The 20,696-nt window shown below is 36.0% G+C and overlaps 1 protein-coding gene across 3 annotated transcripts in view; it reads left to right on the plus strand.

The window, feature by feature from the left end:
- LOC122793741 (ameloblastin-like) overlaps nucleotides 1-20,093 on the plus strand; it is a 29,811-nt gene extending 9,718 nt beyond the window's left edge. For 2 of the 3 annotated variants that reach the window (XM_044061940.1, XM_044061942.1), the window contains exons 6-14: nucleotides 1,145-1,300; nucleotides 5,296-5,364; nucleotides 6,963-7,022; nucleotides 9,313-9,372; nucleotides 11,232-11,303; nucleotides 11,865-11,960; nucleotides 12,045-12,107; nucleotides 12,832-12,861; nucleotides 19,005-20,093. In XM_044061940.1, coding sequence (XP_043917875.1) covers nucleotides 1,145-1,300; nucleotides 5,296-5,364; nucleotides 6,963-7,022; nucleotides 9,313-9,372; nucleotides 11,232-11,303; nucleotides 11,865-11,960; nucleotides 12,045-12,107; nucleotides 12,832-12,861; nucleotides 19,005-19,514 — 1,116 coding nt within the window. In that variant the 3' untranslated portion in view covers nucleotides 19,515-20,093. The remainder of the gene's footprint in view (nucleotides 1-1,144; nucleotides 1,301-5,295; nucleotides 5,365-6,962; nucleotides 7,023-9,312; nucleotides 9,373-11,231; nucleotides 11,304-11,864; nucleotides 11,961-12,044; nucleotides 12,108-12,831; nucleotides 12,862-19,004) is intronic. The other variant, XM_044061943.1, reaches the window with a different exon arrangement.
- Nucleotides 20,094-20,696: the final 603 nt, after the last annotated feature.

A 20,696-nucleotide genomic window follows, 5' to 3' on the forward strand; every position in this document is an offset into this window, starting at 1 on the left:
CTTTTTTCTGAATATATAAACCAGTGCAGAGCTCAAATACATTGTATAAAGTGTGTGAGAGGGGTACAGAGGCTGGTATAGAGGCTGGTACAGAGGAGGCACATAGATTAGGGTAAAGGAACAATAGAATGTGATGGGAAGGCAGTTACCACAAAAGAAAGAGAGAAAGAGACATAGAAAGGAAGAGATAAGTGTAATGGTGTTCCCAAAGGAGGGGAAAGAGTTTGATAAGAAATAAATATCTGCATAGCTAGAGAGATATGTGCAGATTCAGAGAACAGAATAGAAAGGAAGCATATTAGATATTCACAAGAAATCCAGAAACAGCACTTTTGCCGTCTGGTTCATTGAATGACTACTACTGCGGTGACAGAAATATCACCTCCCTCAAGATACACTGCCCTTGGAGATGAGTATTTTTTTTAAGTGGAAGGTGTGGTATGCTTTCCCCAAAGAAAACATATTTTGTGACAAATTCTGTGACTGTCATTTCATACATTTGGAATTTGTTCAAATGACTGTCGTATTAATTACTGAATATCTGAAGTAAAACTGTTTAGAAGCATAAAAAGCTGTTTTATTTGTAACTTTATTCTGAAATCTAGAGGAGGTCATTTAAGAAAGTATTAACTACATAACCAAATTCTAAAGAATAGTATAGGTGCTCATATTCCATAAAGGTATGGCCATTATATAGACATTAGTACCGTGTAACTATGCAGTCTAGCTCATATCATAGGGAACCACTTACATTACCCATGATTTTTTTTGCTGTATATGCAGTAATGCTGCCATTTAGTCCTCAATAAAGTAAATGATTTCTATCCATTTATTTAAAATATATAAATGATACACAGTCTGGGAATGTTTCTTGCATATATGCAAATACATTTTTCTGGATCAAATACTTTCCCTTCTGTCATAACATTTTTCACTCTTTGTGCAATGAATATGAGTATATTACTGGTGAAAATAATTATTATTTGGATGTTTGTATGATAATATATATTAAGTGTTCATGATTTAGAAATGGTCTCAGAATAAGAAGAGCCTGATGCTTAATGGGTAAACAACATTACAGTGCATTTCTTATACTGCTTTCTACCTGCAAGATTTGAAGCTGTTGTTCTCTATTTACATTCAGTATGAATATGCACTTCCTGTTCACCCACCACCACCACAACAACCACCCCAGCAGCCCCCTCTGTCACCACAGCAGCCAGAAGTGTCTCCTCAGCAGCCAGCAGACCAGGGCCAGCAACCATCAGCTCAACCATCACAGCAGGGTCAACCTGCACAGGTAATGAGCATTTCTTTAGTGTTATTTGTCTAATTGTTAATGGTCGTTCATTTGTTGTTTGATACCCACTTTGACTTATTAGGGTATTGTATGGGAGCCAGACTGTCTCCTGACTAGCAATAAGTATAAGGCACTGCATCAGCCCTGAACTGAATTCAGAATGTTTACATGTGCAAACACACATAAACATATACATACATGCATGCACACACATACACACACATACGAATACACGCATGCACACAAATACACACACATACACATACACGTACATACACACATGCACACACATACATGCATGCACACACCCATACACCTACACACATGCACACACATACATACACACACACACACACACACACACACACACACACACACACACACACACACACACACACACAAAATCTATTTATATATATATATTTTATTTTTTATTTTTATTTAACATTTGTTGACCGCGAAAGTCCAACTAGGTTCCACAGAGACTGTTTTCAGCGGAGGCCCAGGGAATGCATGTCTTTAGAATGTGGGAGGAAACCGGAATACCCAAAGGAAACCCACGTGAACGCAGGGAGAACATGCAAACTCCACACAGAAGGCACCCCAGCCGAGAATTGAACCAGAGAACCTCTTGCTGTGAGGCGACAATGTTAACCGCTACACCACTGCGCCGCCCTACACACACACACACACACACACACACACACACACACACACACACACACACACACACACACACACACACACACACACACACATATAGACACACCTGCACACACATACACATACATACACACACATACACAAACATACACACACACCCCCACACACACACACACACACACACACACACACACACACACACACACACACACACACACACACACACACACACACACACACACATACACACACTTAGTCACTCACATAACTTGTACATACTTATGGGCAATTTTTCAGGATCACTTAACAGCATTCTTCAGAATGTTTAAAGAAACCACACCATCTGAAAAATATCCACACAAATACAGGAAGGATATATAAATTTTACACAGAAGAAAATCCAGATGGAAAACACATCAGAGCTCCAAACACTGTGATGCACCAACACTGTGTCATTATGTTGCTTTCAATTTATATATACAGTCAAAAAATCTTATCTGTCATGTAGGATAGTATGAGCCCCTTACTTAAGGCTTCATGTTCAAGTACATTGTATGAGCATATTTTGCAAATTAGTAACTTTACTTCTGTTTACAGAAATGTCACAAAAAAATTAAAGGTGAAGATTTTTCCTTGGAAGTTACATAGAGCATGGCCACCTCTATTGGAATAAAGGGATAAAGGCTTGACTATGATCCAGATGACCTGACTCTAGTCAGTGGCAGGGACACTGGATGATCCGGGCAGAAATCAAGAAGAATGACAGAGTTATATCTATTCTCCTCTCTCTCTTGTTGGGGGAGACTAAGTGGGGAGGGCATGACTGGTTGTGTACTACTTCCTAGTTCTGTTTGGGAATAATCTTGAGCAATAATCTGCAGAATTTAAAAAGACATCGTACAGCTGAGGATGCCATATGGAACGGGAAACAGGGGGTTGTATCTCCAAACTCCCAGCTCCTAACTCCCATTGCATGCCCACATGCCTAGATTATGCCAACATTGTTAGAGCTTGCCTACACCCACAACCTGTAAAACTACACAGCAGTATAAATGTCTCTTCCATAGTCACTATCCTCTTAAGTAATAGGGTATTCATAGCCTGCGGAGCCCTAATATCTCCCCATCTCTAGAGATGAGGCTGACCTAGTGAAGTATGTCCAGGGTGTACCTCAGAATATACCAGTTCCAGGGAAGAATGGAACAAGAGGCCATAAGAAGTAGTCTGAAATCAGCAATGCCTGAACTAGTAACAGTTTTAAGTTCCAAGACTTGTATGTATAAGTCCAGGAATGACAAAACAGAATGTGCAAAAACGGGGACTTGCATATGTTAAGTCTGAGATGCTGTATCACAGAACAGTCCTTTTATCTGAACTATAGACATCTTGGGATTAGTGTGTGTGTGTGTGTGTGTGTGTGTGTGTGTGTGTGTGTATATATATATATATATATATATATATATATATATATATATATATGTATATATATATATATACATACATACATACATATATACATAGAGAGAGAGAGAGAGAAAGAAAGAGATATTGCAGGGGTTTCTGTGGAGCTCTCAAGAATGGGAGATGCAGAGGTCTTTTCCCAATATCAAAAATAACTTTAAAGTAGAACACTGTCTGGATTCACTGTTCTCTCATTTCATTGCTTTTGTCCACAGTTTTAAGACTCACAATTACTAGTCTCAGTATTACAGTAGGAAATTGGCAGATCCTGTGCATAGGTCCAAATGAGGTTGAGTCTTTAACAAAAAGGAAATTACACACAGCAAATTTTGTGGTAAATAGCCCATGGATATCTTACCTATGTAGCAGCAAAACGTGTTTGACAAAAGGTTCCACCTGCTGATATAAACAAATTAATTGACACAGTCAGAAAGAATTAATGCAGCCATGAATAAATATGGATTTTGACAGGGAATCAACACAGCAGTGAGTTAAGCTGATCATCCCAACACCCTTGTTTGCTTTCCATCATCATGCCTTTCGATGCTGAATGCTTTCTAAACTAATCAGTTGTATGATTAGCATTTTGTAAGTGTGTGCTAACTTTTTACTTAATTCAAAGCATGTATATACATTCAGAGCATTTAAGTGTTTTTCATAGGTTCATATTTAAGTACTAGGCTAGCTGCCCTTGTGAACCATTTTAAGACTAGAAAATTTCCCTTTTAGTGCTTGAATTAACTTATCCAAATTGGTGTTACATTGGCCTTTCCAGTGGTCAATAATTAGATATTCTCTTTAGTGATAATATATGAGATCATTCCACAGATAACTGCAGGGGACCCATGCATGGGATGAAGCATTTAAGAGCTGCCTCTTTCCATTAGTAGTCCAGGGAATAGTCCTGGGGTAAATTTTAGTACAGGGAATAGTCCTGGGGTAAATTTTCTGTTTCCCATCCATAAATGCAAGTTGCTCTTGAATATGAACAGGGATGAGCTTGGTTTTATGTGGATGGAGAGTCTGTTGCAGAGCAGTGATATCCTCTGTGGGATAAACCTCCTGTCCCTACAAACTATTCTGTCAATGTTGCAAAAGAGGTCTAGAGCCCTAGAACATGTATTTCTGATGCCATTTGACTTCCTGATCTGCATTTTTTCAGTTTGCTTAATTTATGTTCAATATCTTATTTTAAAAAAATATTCCACCAAATGGATAAAAAAATAGCAAAGTTTGATAAAGTTTTAATATGCCTACCTTAACACTTAATGTACTGGTTAAGGAATTCCTGGCTTGACAATACTGATATCTTATTTTTGCATGTTCTCTCAAAGGCAACTTCCTCTTTTTACATCATTACCACATAACATATAAATTATTGAACTGAATGCCAATTATCAGAACTTAAGAAAGCAAAAGTGCATTCTGAACTTCTTATTTTATGTCAAAACAAGGCTCTAATAAATCTGGTCCTCAAAATCCAGACTGCACGGAACTAATCCCGTGCACCATCACTAAAATGACACCATATGTGTGACCCTGTAACTTTTAAGAACAAATGCTACCACTGAGAACAAAGCATTTTAGCTTTGGCTAATTAAAACTACTTTAAAATATAATGCAATTCTGTATTTAGAATGTGGCCTTGTTTCACAAATTAATTAAGAATGATCCCAAAAGCCATGCAGGGGCTTCGATTAAACAGTGTTCTTTGAAGTTCTAAGATTTTATGATGAAATGTATGCAACACAATATCAGAGTGAAATATTTACTATGAAGACTGTTTTATTAAGTTGTCATTTGGCTTATCATTACATAAAGAGGTTAATAAAATATGCTGATGCCACACTGATGAAATGTTTATTTTACAGGGAGAAGGGCCTGTTTTTCAGACACCACAGGTAGCACAACAACCCCAACAACCAGAGCAGATGGCAATGGTACTGCATCTATTTTTTTCACATTGTTACAATATTTAAACAATAACTTTCAGACTTGCATATATGCCTAGTTTCCTATTGTATTCATTCACTTAATTTGCTCATTTAATTATTTATGCCAAGGTTGTAATAGGCTCTTCACAATGCATTTCCAGAAATACCATTGTCTGTTACGCCAAGAACATTAATTCAGTTTGTCAGTGAATTTCTGACTATATATGTGTTTGTCTAAGAATATTGTGTGTGTGTGTGTGTGTGTGTGTGTGTGTGTGTGTGTGTGTGTGTGTGTGTGTGTGAATACATGTGTAACTGCTTATCTGTGCATACGTCCTACCAGCATTGTGACACATTTACATATATGCTGCGACATATATGCCATCAACAGTGTGACATACTTCCATATATACTGCCACATATGTGCTATTAACATTGTTGTACCCTTCCATTTATACTATTACATATTTGCCATCAGCATTGTGGCACATTTACATACATACTGCCACATATGTGCCATCAACAGTGTAACATACTTCATATATGCTGCCACATATGTGCCATCAGTATTATGACACACTTCTTTATATACAGCTACATATGTGCCATCAGCATTTTGACACATTTACATATATACTACATATTTACTGCTGTATATGTGCCATCAGCAGTGTGACACACTTCATATACACTGCCATACATTTACTGTCAGCATTCTAACATTTTTGCATATATAATGCCACATATGTGCCATCATTAACATACATACTACCACATATCTTCCATCCCCATTGTGATGCATTTACATATGCATTGCCACATATGTGATATTGGTACTGTGAGGCACATAAACACTGCCACGTATATGCCATTGACATAGTGGCACACTTCCATATAAACTCTCACATTTATGCCATCAGCATTGTGACTCACTGCCATATATACTGCTACATATTGTGACTCACTGCCACATAGTTTTCACTTGGCCATAGTCAGTCATCTGAGCTAGAATTCTCTTTGGATCACCAGTATTGAGGAAGTATGACAATTAGCATTTCAAAATTCAGTGCCATTAGGCCTGCTTGTTTTATTAGTTTTAGGAGCATTGTCCTTCTGATTCTACAAGCAAAACAGCATTAATCATAATTCAGCAAATGAAAATGTAGGTTAGATGAAACAATTGTGTGTGTGTGCAGTTCATTTTTTATTTCAGTTTTTAGCACTGGCTAGTCACCACTGGCATGCCATACAACATACTTTTTGCATTACAGATATGGCACTTAACATGTTTCTACGAGGTAAAGTCAATCTAGTAAAACATAATATTGGTGGTTTTAAGATTACAATCATTCTCCCAACCAGGTAGAAAGTGAAGAAATACATGTCAGTTGTGACATTTCATATCACTTAATGTAAGTTTTTTAATCTATAATAATTTCAGTTAAGACTTGTTATCTGTGGTAGTTTATGAATTCTACTATTTACTTTTATTTTAGCTTTGCATTTAGTTTATTTGGACTCAAGTTTTTATGTTCTGGAAATGTGATGTTGCATTATAGCCATCTGCATTTTGCTTTATATTGACATTTTGTTTCAATATGTAGATATTTCCAGGATTTGAATACTTTTACCAGTTCCCTGTACAACAAGGCCAACAGCCGATAGTAAGTCCACAGTCAATTTTAATAATTATTTCTCATTATAATTTAAAGTTAAATAAAATGCAACATTTTTATCAGTTATGTACAATCAAATCAAGCATATCAATTGTACTACATAATCAGGCATATGAATGAGTCTAGCATTAACATGGAAAGCTTGCACACAGTTATATTATCTCCCTGTATGGTGTTATTTATTTACTTATGTGTTTCATTAAATGGGAGTAGTCCACTGTGTATTATTACATTTCAGAGAGTTAGCAAGTTTAAAATGATGTTCTGAAGATCCAATGTGACAAAATTATAGTACAGGTGGCCCGGTATGTGAACATTCTACAGATTAAACAACAGTGCTTAGATATCTGAAAAATAATCAACATAACAGGAAGGAAGGTTAGGCAAAGGTATTAATAAAAATGGAGGGAAACAAGTAAATGGAAGTAAGAAACAAAAAATCAGTAACTCAGATGAAGCAGAAAAAAGCCATATAGAGATAAGTGTACTGGGTCAGAGAGAGCAGACACCATCACAATAACATGGAGCACCGGACTTCAGTGCTCTTTCTTTTATAGAAAATGAACATTCCTTCAAATGGTCTCTAGGAAACATACACATGTACAGTGCTAGGCTAGCAGGTATGTAGCATACTTCCTTATTTCCAGATACTATTACTTACCATATTCCATATCTGATATTTCCCTCATTTCTGTGTGAAGCACCTTGTTAAATGTGACCAGATAAACCACAGTCTTTCTTACTGTAAGGTTCTCCATATTTGTGATTTCTCCACATTGTTTTCCTTTCTTCTGATGTCCAACACATAGTAGTCACTGTCGTCCCGTGTGACCTCAGCCTGTGAATACATATCTGGCACATGTATTATGTCCAGTATGTTATTGTCTTAGGGACTATCCTGCTGTGAGTTTATAACCCGTGTGCTAGACATATGATGTATATATGCTGTAACTGCTAGTGTATCTTTTTCCTGTCTTTTTCTACTAAGTGAGTATGTTACAATCCTATGTAATGATAGTTTTGACTGTCATCAGTAATCTTTCTTAGCAATCACATTTATTAACAGACACAACAAGGGTTCTGTTTGGCAGTACTGTGCATTACTCTGCTCCCAGAAAAAAAGAAAAAAAAAGAAAAACACTTTCAGGCCCCTTCTGTCTTACTATTATAACTTTTCTTGTTCTTTTTTCATATTGTTCCTGTTTTACATATACCATTATTCCATGCCTTTGTTATTTGATTCTTCAAATACCTGAAAATGCTTTAACCTTATATTTTTGTGATTGTCTATAGCTGTTCTAACTGAACTCCTCCTTTTACTCCACTTTTTAAACACTTCTCTTCCATACTACATTTCTACAGATGTTTACATTCTCATAAATTGCTTACATTAGTGTACACATTTTTCATTACCTCATTATTAGGCTTTCCTTTTCATAATTACATCTCAGTACTTTGCAATATGAAGGAATCCACAAGTTTGTTATCTATCCTTTGTATTCAGTAACCTTATTCAAGTCCCATTAGAAAGCATATTGTTCCTACAAGTTCATCTCACTTAACAGTTTTCTTTCTTTTTCTACTGCAAAAACTTAGCTTCTTCCATATCTCACCGGGATCCCACATATCCAATTTCTTATTCTGCACATTGTTTAAGTAGTCTTTTAATGTACTGTGAATAACCATTACTGATCAGTGCCTGCAGACACTTAAAATATCATATATCAGTTCCCTCCTCCATGCTGACTTTTGAGGATAAATGCAACTTTAAATTAATTGTGATAAATGTTGCTGTTCTGGCCTTGAACTGTGAACCCTTCATTAAGGATGATAGGACTTTAGGATGACCCTTAAAACACTGCTGCTTGCTATTAATTTAGTAAATCAACACACATACCCCATCATTACAAGAGGAAACGTGTCTGTAGCATTTCTCCCTGGGCCTCTGCTGAAAATGGGGTCTGCCTCAGTCGGACTTTCCCGGTAAACAAATGTAAAATAAATAAATAAATAAATATTAACAAGATATTGGTTACAGTTACAAAACTGGCCTAGTTTACATATTCACATTACTGTAAATACTGGTCTTGTTGGTTAGTAAGGTTTAAGTTCCAAGGTTTGGTGGAGAGTGAACTGCACTAGCTGTAAAGGTAGACCATTTACAATTACCACACTTCTTTATGCAACTCAGTTCACTTGATTTTCTTATGTCTGAGTTATTCTGACACCACTCAGAAATATACTTCTAACTATAAATGTAATTTCTTTTAACCTGCAGATGTTTCCAACATTTGAAAATTCTCCACAGTTACCTGGACAACAGGGACAATATCCACTAGTAAGTGTGATATTTATTTCACAGTATTTTAATCATTTTTGTTTTCAGCATAATGCTTTAATATTTTGGACTATGAGGAAACTTATGCTTGGATCCTCCCTATCTACCAGACAGAATTGGTAGTTTACACTGAGATGATAGTACTTCTCCTCACCTCAAGGAACTTCTGTATGATCACAAATATACACCTATAAATACAAGCAGCCAGATTAAGGTTGTACATGCAGTGTTAGTGACTGAGAGGGACAGACTTGTTTTTCATCAGGAAAGCTAACTTCTACCACTTTCTTTCTCTGTACTTATTTTTTGAATTAAACTCTGTTATGCAAATATATCCCCATCCTATGAAATAATCAGCACCAAGATCTTTGCATCCCACAACTAGAAAAATATCCAGTTCCAGGGTTTCTAACCATATCTCTGATTCTCTTATAGCAAGACATCTGGGCAAATCCATAAATAATGGGGGGACAAAGGCCCAAAAAGGAACAATTTTTAAATATTGTTCCTACAAACTTAGAAAGTTGATAGAATAATAGGTTTTACATTAACATGAATGTTTTGAGGTGTATAAAATCTGAAACTCAAATGTATGTCATTATTTTCTAACTTCACTCTTTAACGAATTGCTAATAATTTGCCAGAAAAACACAATTTTATGAAAAATGGACCAAAAATATGAGGGAAAAATCTGTACAGTTGACAGATATGTTTCTACCTTCTGCTGACAATACTTGGTTAACTGCAATTCAAAAGTAAATAAAAAAAAGGTAATATCCATAAAATAGCCAAATATATTGTCTGTCCCTTAAACCCAGGAGACTTCTTACAGTACAGACTAATAAATGCCTTTTATGACTAACTGAACTCAATAAAATGGATATCACTTTGTGTCATAATATTCTGTAAGGCATTTTCTTTCCAACTAAAATATGAAACTATGTTACAATTCCTTCTTTACTAAACATAGAGTAGCCCTTTCATTAACAGGAATCTGATTTGTTTTACTTAAAACTGTTATTTTTAAAAGAGGAAGGAGACGTCTTGGGCATAACTTTTCAAGTGTCATCTTCATACATCCATCCATTCAATCATTGAACATTGCAGGATTCACAAATGCACATAATCACACTATCTGTAAGCATACCTGCAGACAAATTAGACTTTTACCAATTCATCTGGCAGCATATCTTTGAGATCTTGAAGAAAACCAGAAATCTAAGCAAAATATCGAGCACTTACAGTGATGACATGCAGACACTATGTAAAAGGCACTCCAGCAAGGACTCAAACCAGGCATTGTGAGATGACTTTTCTAACTACTGTACCACTCCTCTATACAGCCGGGACATTATGCATGAGAGGTATAGTAACTATATAGAAATGTCCACCACATGCTGGTCTTATAGGTACAATATCCAAAACAGAACTAATAATGCAATCACATTAATGGGACATCAAGGGCATTATAAAGAAAAACTGTGAATTGCCAGAAATGATGAATGTTTTTTCATGTAACTTAACTGTTGGGTAATTAATATTATAGCTCTGTGTTTCATAGTTTTGCTTTGAAGCCCCCTTGCAAATAACTTACATGCTGCTTAAACAAACATTTTACAAACATATTCTTTTAGAATGCTGAATAAATAAGAAGAGACACAGCAATACATTTCTACAATATTACCAAAAGACAGTTCAATAAGACCTGTGGAATTTCTGAGGTCACACATAGTGCACTTCTTTACTTCTGTCCTTTTTCACAACACATCTATCATGATACCATACATGAATTCAGCATGTAAATCCTTATCTTCTTATTTTAATCAGACACTGATGTTTCCATTCCTTACTTCCTTTAGATGCTGCCCACATCAGGCATTCTACCACCTGTTATTCAACAACCGGACCAGCAGCAGCCACAGCTTCCACAGGTAACTTTGTTCTCTGTAAGCCTTTTCACTAATCATCCCTGTCTTCCACAAGTAGCTTTATCCTCTCATTAATCAGCCACAACTTCCACAGGTGTATTTATCTCTGTAAGCCTTTCTCTAATCAGACACAGCTTCAGCATGTAATTTTATTGTCTCACTAATCAGCTACAACTTCCACAGATAGTATTATCCTCTATAAGTCTTTTCACTAATCAGCCACAGTTTCCATATGTAGCTTTATTTTCTCACTAATTAGCCACAACTTCAACAGGTAGTGTTATTCTCTGTAAGCCCTTTCTTTAATCAGCCACAGGTCACACCTTCTCCTCTGTAAGCTTTTGCACTAATCAGCCACAGCTTCCACAGGTAGCTTTATCCTCTGTAAGCATTTTCACTCATCCACCACAGCTGCCACAGGTATCTTTATCCTGCACAAGATGTTTCACTAATCCACCCCAGCTTCCATCAGTAGCTTTAATCTCTGTCAGTATTTTCACTAATATTCCTGACAGCTTGCATAACCAACTGTGTTCTGTTTTGTTGTGCTTTTACTCAAATCAGGTGCCCCCCACAAATAGCTTTCTGCCATCAGTAGTGCAGCAGGGGCAGTGGCAGGAACAACAGCAACAGCAACAACAACAACAGCAACACCCACAGGTATGTTTGTCTCAAATACTTTGTCTGTGCTGCCTTACTGCATGGATGATAGACAGTGATTTTCTGCTCCTTTTATGTTTTTAGCAAGGCTATCCAATACAGTTTTACCTGCAAGCCCTGGGACATCAAAACCTTCCCCAGAATGTGGTAAGCTTGGGTTGTTTTCTACATTCGTACCTTGACATGTTGTATCCTTTCTAAATGTTTTGGTGAAGCCTCAGAATCTTCATTATCACTTTTAGTCTGTTTTTACCATGCAGTATGGGATTACGTAGGGAGAAGTATTACATCCTGCACGTTTCATTTTCTCTATACTAACAGCTAGTGTCTGTACTGATTTTTTCTCTCTGTACATACTTATGCTTACTTACTATTGTGTTTTCAGTGTAGCACATTTTAAAACTGCGCTGTGCTGTTTAGCCTTAAAAGTACCAGTACTCAGAAGTAAGGTTACCAGGAAGATGAGTGAGTGAGTGAGTGAGTGAGTGAGTGAGTGAGTGAGTGAGTGAGTGAGTGAGATTAGCTAGTTTCCTGCAAAAAATATGTACTGCAAATCATTTATACGATTTGATAGTTAGATCTGAAAATAATTATGTCAATAAATAAATGAATAAAACTATCTTGTGGTTTCTAACATAAATAACTACACTTAAAACTGTAATAATGATGCTGACCAAAGATTATAATAGTTATATGTAACATTGCAAGTTTCAGTTTCTAGTATCAGGTATTTCTGTATGTTGGCATTTATTAATTCAGTGTAACGCTAGGACTTTAGTAAATAATACATTTTGATGCAGTACTTTAAAGTTGGAGATTTTGCTCAGTGAAATGATAAGCTGAAGTTAATTTGTAACATATTTTTTCACAGCAAGGTGTTATAAGCTCAGAAGAAATTCAGGTATGCAATTTTACTTCATTTTATTTTATTTTGTAATTTATTTATTTGGTTGTTTTTCTTAATGACACCATTGGCACCCCACAGCCATGTGTTTTGGCTAGTCCCAGATCCACCTAGTTGCTATAGTCCACTCAAAACCTCCACCTCCATATATTTACCATGGATGACCAAATCATGTCACTTAGTCACATTGGCGTATTTAGTAGTTTAATCTTTAGCAAGGTGGGTTTCTACTCAAAAAAGGCACCATTTGGGGGCTTCAGTTCAACTACAAGTCTAAGTAAGGATCTGTGCAAGTGTTCATGAAGACCTCACTGAGGACTGAGGGAGGGGTCTTCTCAGATATGCCTTATCATTCTCTGAGATCAGTTTTGAATAAAGCTGAATCTTAAGCCTGCCTGAACCTGCATGTGTACTTGCATCTCTGTGGTGATGACCCATGTATGATTCCCACACAAGGATTTCTGTACGGTACCATGGGTCAGTTGTATGATAATAGAACCCCCAAAACCACCTGAACAATATAACTACTAGCAAACATTTATCCAGTTGTCCCACTACAGTTCCCTCTGACTAGAATGTTTCTTCAGGCTTGTGGTTGAAATCATACTGCTGGTGGGATGCTGCTTCTGTGCAGAAGGTCTGCCATAATGTGATAGGACTGGGACATAGTGTTACATTTACATGATGGCAGAAGGCAGCAATGATCTTATGTAGCCTGCTATTTAAGTTCATCTGTTGCTCTATATCCCCTCCATCACTACCCTTTCCCTTTTCCAGTCCCCACTTCTCTCATACTATTTTGAATACCTCTGTGCATCCTGTCTATACTGCCCATTCTGGTATTACATCAATTGAATCCATGCGCTTTCTGAGAAAAAGTACTTTTGGAAATCCAATGAATAGACAAACCCTACAGTCCGCTGCATATAGCATCACTTTCCTCTTCTCTTCTTCCTAATAAGGATGATTCCTTCACATCTCTCTGAAGCAGCACCTAACCAAGGTTCCATCTCCTTTAGCCTCAATCTTTACACTCCGCTAAGTACATGGATGACTACAGGAGGGCTACCTTCTGTTCCATGAAGTCCTACCAATTTTCTTATGTATAGGTTTAGGCTGAACTGTCAACTCAGTATGTTGCCAAAATGACTCATTTTCCACTGATTAAATTGCCATTCCTTGACACAGTCTTAAAAATACTGTTATTTGCAAACATAAACCCTCAGAATACAGTATAAAATGCAGATAGGAAGCGTAAAATCCATATTATCTGGCATGATTGCAAAAGGCTTCAAGGAAATTCAATCCTGCACATCTGTATTGTATGCTAGTACTACACCCTCTGTCTGTCAGCCAGGTCATCCAGTCCACGTGGCCAAGTACATATTTTTAAATATCTATGGTAATATAGGTTATTATCATGTCACCCCTTTCCTCCTAAAGAGCAATAAAAACTGATTCCAATTATTTCACTTAGTTTGATGTATGTTTTAAACCATTAAATTATTTTATTCACTTCCACTGATTTCTTTCTAAGCTGCTTATCTGATACTTGTAATATGGATTAAAGACAAAAGCACATTATACTATTGTAAACATTATTATTGTATTAAAAGTGGCATCATGATCAAAGGTTTCCCATTAAACAAAGACTATCAGAAAGACAGTGATATTCCTCTTTACATAAATACAGATATTATACATTTATTTCTGACTGAAACAATAATGCCCATAGCTTTATGTTTAGTAGCTTTCTGTACTCTGTTCCCTTGTAGACCAATTTTTCAGGGATATATCTTCTCCTTAACTTCATCAGTGTAGAATTATTTATATCAAAATACAAGTTGTTTCTCAAGGTACATAGGGTCAAGTAAGTTAAGACATCATATATGACTGTTAGCAGTGACTATACTCAGTGTTAAACTGTCTGCATATTTGATTAAAAGACTTTCCATTTGAAATTCCTTTTTTGTGGAAGACACATAAGTTACTCATATAAATAGTTAAAAGATAAGAGTCCAGGGTTAAATCCCAAGGTAATCACATTAAGAGACTTTAATCCTGTCCCAGTTTATCTTTTCATCATGTCTGCCATAGTCTTCCTGATCCTAGATCCAGTTTATTAAAATTGTAGTATGTCCAGTCTTTTTGGATTTCATTTTAATAAATGCTTATCTGATATCTAGAAAACTATTTTTTAAATGTAAACCAACAGGTGATGGCAACATTATTTTAGAACCAAACTAAAGATATTAATGTTGAAGTATTTCATACTGTTAGCATGTCATCCTTGACAGCCTCTGACATGTTATTTTCCATTATTTTTATATAAAGCACTATCATCTTATTAGATTATAACAAGTCACTCTGAACCTCTCACTATTACCCTTGTAAAATGGGATAACCGATGATTTCTTCCATTTACTAAGGAGTTTGCCAGTCTTTGAGCTGTAGCTAAATATAAAAGCCAGTACAAAGATCAGACTACCTCTTATCTCTTTAAACTTTAAGAGGCTGTCAAACCAACTCTAAGAGGTTACCAAACCCACTAGCCTTATTCACCTTTTCTAGTAACTCCATAATTACTTTGTAATCTAAATCCAGTATAAACTTAAACACCTAATGACACATCTGACTTGACTGCCTCCTTCCATGTTAGAAGATGTGAAGGACACATTCCTTCCTGCTAAATCCACAGATTATCCAGTTTTTCTCCAAATATTAATTCATTCTTCTCCTTACCTTTTACACAAACCCTTTCTAAAGCCCTGCCAGTGTAGCACTAATTCTGCCCATCATAGCTTTCCTTATTTATCTCCATTTTAACCTTTGACTCAGAATTATACACCCTCTTTGCAAACTTTTATTATTTTGTCTATTCTGTAGTTAGTATCGTATGCTTCCTATTTATTATTTTCCTTAGACCCTGTGTATTTCTACAGTGATCCCTACTTTTTCAAGAACTCCAGAAAAGCCTTATGGGTGCAAATGCTGTTCTTAATTTCTGTTTGAAGATGTAACATTATTTTGTATTTCTGTTATGTATCTCTACCTCCCAGATTCTGCCTTGTGATGATTCATTTTAGGCCCTGAAATTTGTTCCTTCTATTAAGTAACTAAGCTAATGCAATAATCGTTGCCTGCACCCAAGTAACATGCATGCATAATTTTTCTGTTTGAGGAATGAACTGCTATTTCTTAATGAATATGAGTATGCAGATGTTATATGATAATGGATAATATAGACAATCATATTAGATATAACTTAAGATTTGTCCTTATGACTGTCTTTTCCTAATTAAATTAATCCCAGAGATTACTTGTAAATGATAACTAACCACTGTTGTAGGGTTTTACATTCTTTTGATTTATTAGCAGACTCCTGAGCATTATAACTGCACTCAATGAGCTTTTAACAAATTTTTATTAACTTCCATGTACAGCTCAAAAGCGTTTGTATTCATACTTAGAACTTATTTATACTTAGATTCAATACATTATACACTTGAAAATATTAACTTTTTTATAGAATGCAATGCATTTTTACACTATTTTGCTTCTGAATAAATTACTTTCTTATTGTACACATTATTCTTTAGCTTACCATGTTTATTGCATAAATGTTCGCTCCTTCTAATGAGTATGTCTATATTTAATTTAAAATACTAATGTGCCTAACTGTATTTTGACAGGAATTGCAGTCATAGGTGACAAGACTCTATCAATCTTTCACTTACCTGATTAATAAACAAACAGTCAAACAAGCAAGCGCACAAATAAAGGATCAGTAACCCTGAAATGTGATTGACACCTTCATCTATAATTTCCTTGACCCTGCCTTTTCTGCATATTAAATTATTGAAATCTCAACCAGTCAGATGGCAGAAATGTGGGTTTCCTAAGTGCATAAATTGGTGTTTAGCAGTATTATGGTCAGTAGTGATTGACTATGTCTGTTTCCTTGAACCACTTGTATGATTACTGTTCTTTACTATATTGCCAATAAAATCTTAACATACTGTCAGCCTTTCTAGACCTCTTTTCCAAGTCCTTTGTGACTTCTTAAAGACCTTAAGTGTTTATGACATTGAACTAATTAACCACTCTGAGTAGCCTGTACACTCCCACCAGTGCAGTTCATACTTTCCCACCCCTTAACGATCATAGTGCTACCTGTGGCCTATAAATGGTAATTTGAAACCATTCAACTTTCTTCCTCACTGACTGACTCATGTCAGTCTGTTCTCGCATATTTTCCTACAACCCTTGTTGTCGTTTTCAGCTTTCTTCCATCTTTTCCGTTATTCTTTTCTTACCTACATATGAATGTTTTTCTGATTTATATTTTTCAAGCACATTTTTTCCTTCAGTGTCATTTAAATTCTGTGCCTGACTTGTCACATATATAACACTTTAACACAATTATTTTATTCCAGGAAACCTCTCAGAGACCGGTGTGCCCTAATTATCCACCACATATTTTACTTCTTTTCAAGAATAAAAGTATTGGCTTTACTTCAAGAATGTGGCTCCATAAGACTCCTAAACCAATACAAAAGTTTCTGTTTTAATTAAAAAAAATAACATCAATCTGTTGAATTTTAAAGCTAAAGATGAGCTATGATTTGCATTTGATAACACCACTATCATGGCTTTACCTCATCTACTACTATCCCCAAAGCTGTAAGTCTGTTTCAGCTTGTGAGCACCCAGAACAGCAATGATTTTCTCTCAGCAAAAGATGGAAGGCGAGACAAAATTACTAAAGTCAATAGTTCAGATTTACTTTGGTTAAGTCAGGTTTTACAGTTCTTAAAAAAGTCACATTTCTAAAAAAAATGGATCCCAACAGTAGAGCCTGTATGTGGCTTTTCTAGTAGCAAACCTTTACTTGTGTACACCACCGTTATTTGCCGATAACTTCAGGTCTTAACTTTAATATTTTATAAGGTTTCATAACTGCTGCATTACAATAATCATGCTGGGGTTTCATTGATTATCAGTTTTACATAATTCTAACATCTAACCTATTTCACATGAGTTTTATATAATTCTAACATCTAACCCAATTCACATGCTTAACACATTACACGCACAAGATGCAATATTGCATTGTGTATTTTAAACATTGTACATCTGTGCAACATCACTTGTGACTTTCCATTCATAGTGAATGATTTTCATATGTTTAACATAAATTAACGATGTCCTTACAACATATGTCCCCAGCTGCACGTATCTTCCTCATCCATAGCCATTGTCATCCAAAGCGGGTCAAAAATATTTTCTCATTTATTTGTTTATGCTTTAGGAATTTTGCAGGGAAGATGATTACTCTTCTGATAAGGTAGTTTATGCACAGCTTTTAATCAAGACAGGGTGACCTACAGTAAAGAGGAAAGAGGACAAGTTGGAAACATGCCCTGCTTCATTGAATCACTTCCTTCTACAGGTCCTCCACTGCTCATTTCCTTAATTTACAGTCTGACTTTAATATCATTGCATCATTTTCATGACTTCCTGTTGTCTACCCAGTATGTGTCATCTTCTGGGGAGGGGAGGAAAAGGTTTAAGCTCTGAAATATGTTAAAATTGATAGTATAATCTGAAAATAGGCAGGCATGACTTTGAGTGCAGTAGGAGGTAATGATTGTTTACAGATGGTGTTTGGTATGTAAAATTATCTTCTGCTAATGACAGAGATCATCAAATATGAGAAACATCCAAGACTGCATGACATAAATGTAACACAAATGTAAAAATGAACGGAAAGATGTACAATAGTAGTGCACAATTACAGCATTTCTTGTAAGTACAGAAACAGGTAGAAATGCTTGGCAAGTGGAACTTTTATACAAAATGTTGCTGTGCCTGAAAAACACTTTACATGTTTCTGCTGGATTGGATCATCTGCTTTCTTTATCTTGTTGTGTAAAATCAAAAGGAATGTGTCTTCTAAACTCCATTTACATGGGCATAGCAGCACAGTGGCTAATGCAGAAACACTTACAACAGTTGAAGAACCTGATTTCATTTTTCACTATAAACACTCTATTCTCTTATCAAATTCTGTGATCATATAATTGATTTCTTAGAGGAGCAAAGAACCCTTTAATCATAATGTAAATGTTTCTCTACAGGCAAATAGAGCAGCTGGTGCAGCAGCTGCTGCAGTTTTCAACAACATGTTTCCAGCTTTTGCAGCCAATTACCCAGGATTTGGAAGCCCTGTTGCTCGGCCCATTTCTCCAGTTGATGCTACAATTGAAGATGATCATCCTGTTGCAGGAAGGGGAGAACAAGCAGGCCAAGGAACAGGTACACCTGGTCTCCAAGGAAATTTGCCAAATGCAGGAGGTACGGCTTCCAGCCCAGCAGTCAATATCCCTGTTCTAGAAGGTGACCCCACTGGTCAGATTGGCAACCCACAGGCTCCTCAGTCTAACCCATCACCAGGCCAAGGAGGTATCATGCAAAACCCAGATATCAACTCCCCAAATCAAGGTGTGCCTGCAACACCTGCCAGTGTACCAGCTGCATCTGCAGGAAATCAAGCTATTGCTACAGCCTCTCCTAAAGAAGGTGGTATACCAATCATCTATTATGAGGGTCTGAATCACCCAGCTGCAGGAGCGCCATGGTTTCCATGAGACTCTCAAAAGCTTTCTTGATTACAAAAATGAGTAGTGGTGTGATAGAAATTTTGCCTAACAGAAGTATCATTCATTGATGTTTTCCAAGTAGAGTACTTCATATGACTAGCTATCACAGTGACCAGCTTGGATTTATTAGACTGCATAGTAAATTTTCTGTTTTCTAGTCTATACCTCCTTTTTAAATCGAAAGTGATTGCCTTGCTGCATCATTCAAAAATGTTAGTATGTACTTATTGCATGTACTTAAGTTTTGTATCACAGTCTCCATATTAAGTGTCAGCATCCTACACCTTAGTAAAGACAATAAAGTCAGTCAAATAATTAATGTTTAACCGTACTTGAAAGCTGTAACTGTGATTACAATGTCAATATGAATTAGTGGTGTTTCAGCAAAGAAATGACACAAAAATATCTGAAAATAACATATTTATTAAAACTTACTGATAAATTCAAATATTATATAATAAAACGTAATTGATTAAAAACCTGCTGTTATGCATGTTCAATGAATGACTTGTGGTAAAAATGTTATAATCTTACTACAATATTAAAAGTGTGTATTATGTGACAACATCCACTGATCTTTCTGTTTTCATTCTGTGGCACAGAGCAGTTATTCAGAATAAAATTTCAGGATTATCAAGTGCTTAATTACAAATTCAGAATATAGATCATTTATGCCATTAGGTTCCATCAAATAGAAGAAAAGAACAGAAGTATGCAGTTATACAGAAAAATTCATTCTCTAGTCAGGACTGTTTTCCTCACCCCTCTCTGATACAGACCTAACAATCTAGATAGAACAATTGATGAACTGTATCATTTCACAGGCAGTCCAACTTTTCTATTTATTTATTTATCTGTTTGTTTTTGCGAGGGCCAGGGTTCCCTCTGAATTTATTTATTTACTTATTTGTTTATTTGTTTGCTAGTTGTAAGGGCCAAAGTTCTCCGTGAATATATTTATTTATTTGTTTGTCTTTTTTTAGTTCTTGTAAGGGCCAAGGTTCCCACGAAATTTATTTATTTATTTGTCTGTTGTAAAGGCCAGGGGACCCCCTGAATTTATTTGTTGGTTTGCTGTAAAGGCCAAAGCTCCCCCCAAACTCCTCATGTAACACTTTGTGCTCATTGTACCATCAATCTACAACCAATCAACCAACTGTGGTCAGGATT

The sequence above is a fragment of the Protopterus annectens genome, chromosome 2.part0 (assembly GCF_019279795.1).
Source record: "Protopterus annectens isolate FY-2018-M chromosome 2.part0, PAN1.0, whole genome shotgun sequence".
Taxonomy (NCBI): domain Eukaryota; kingdom Metazoa; phylum Chordata; order Ceratodontiformes; family Protopteridae; genus Protopterus; species Protopterus annectens.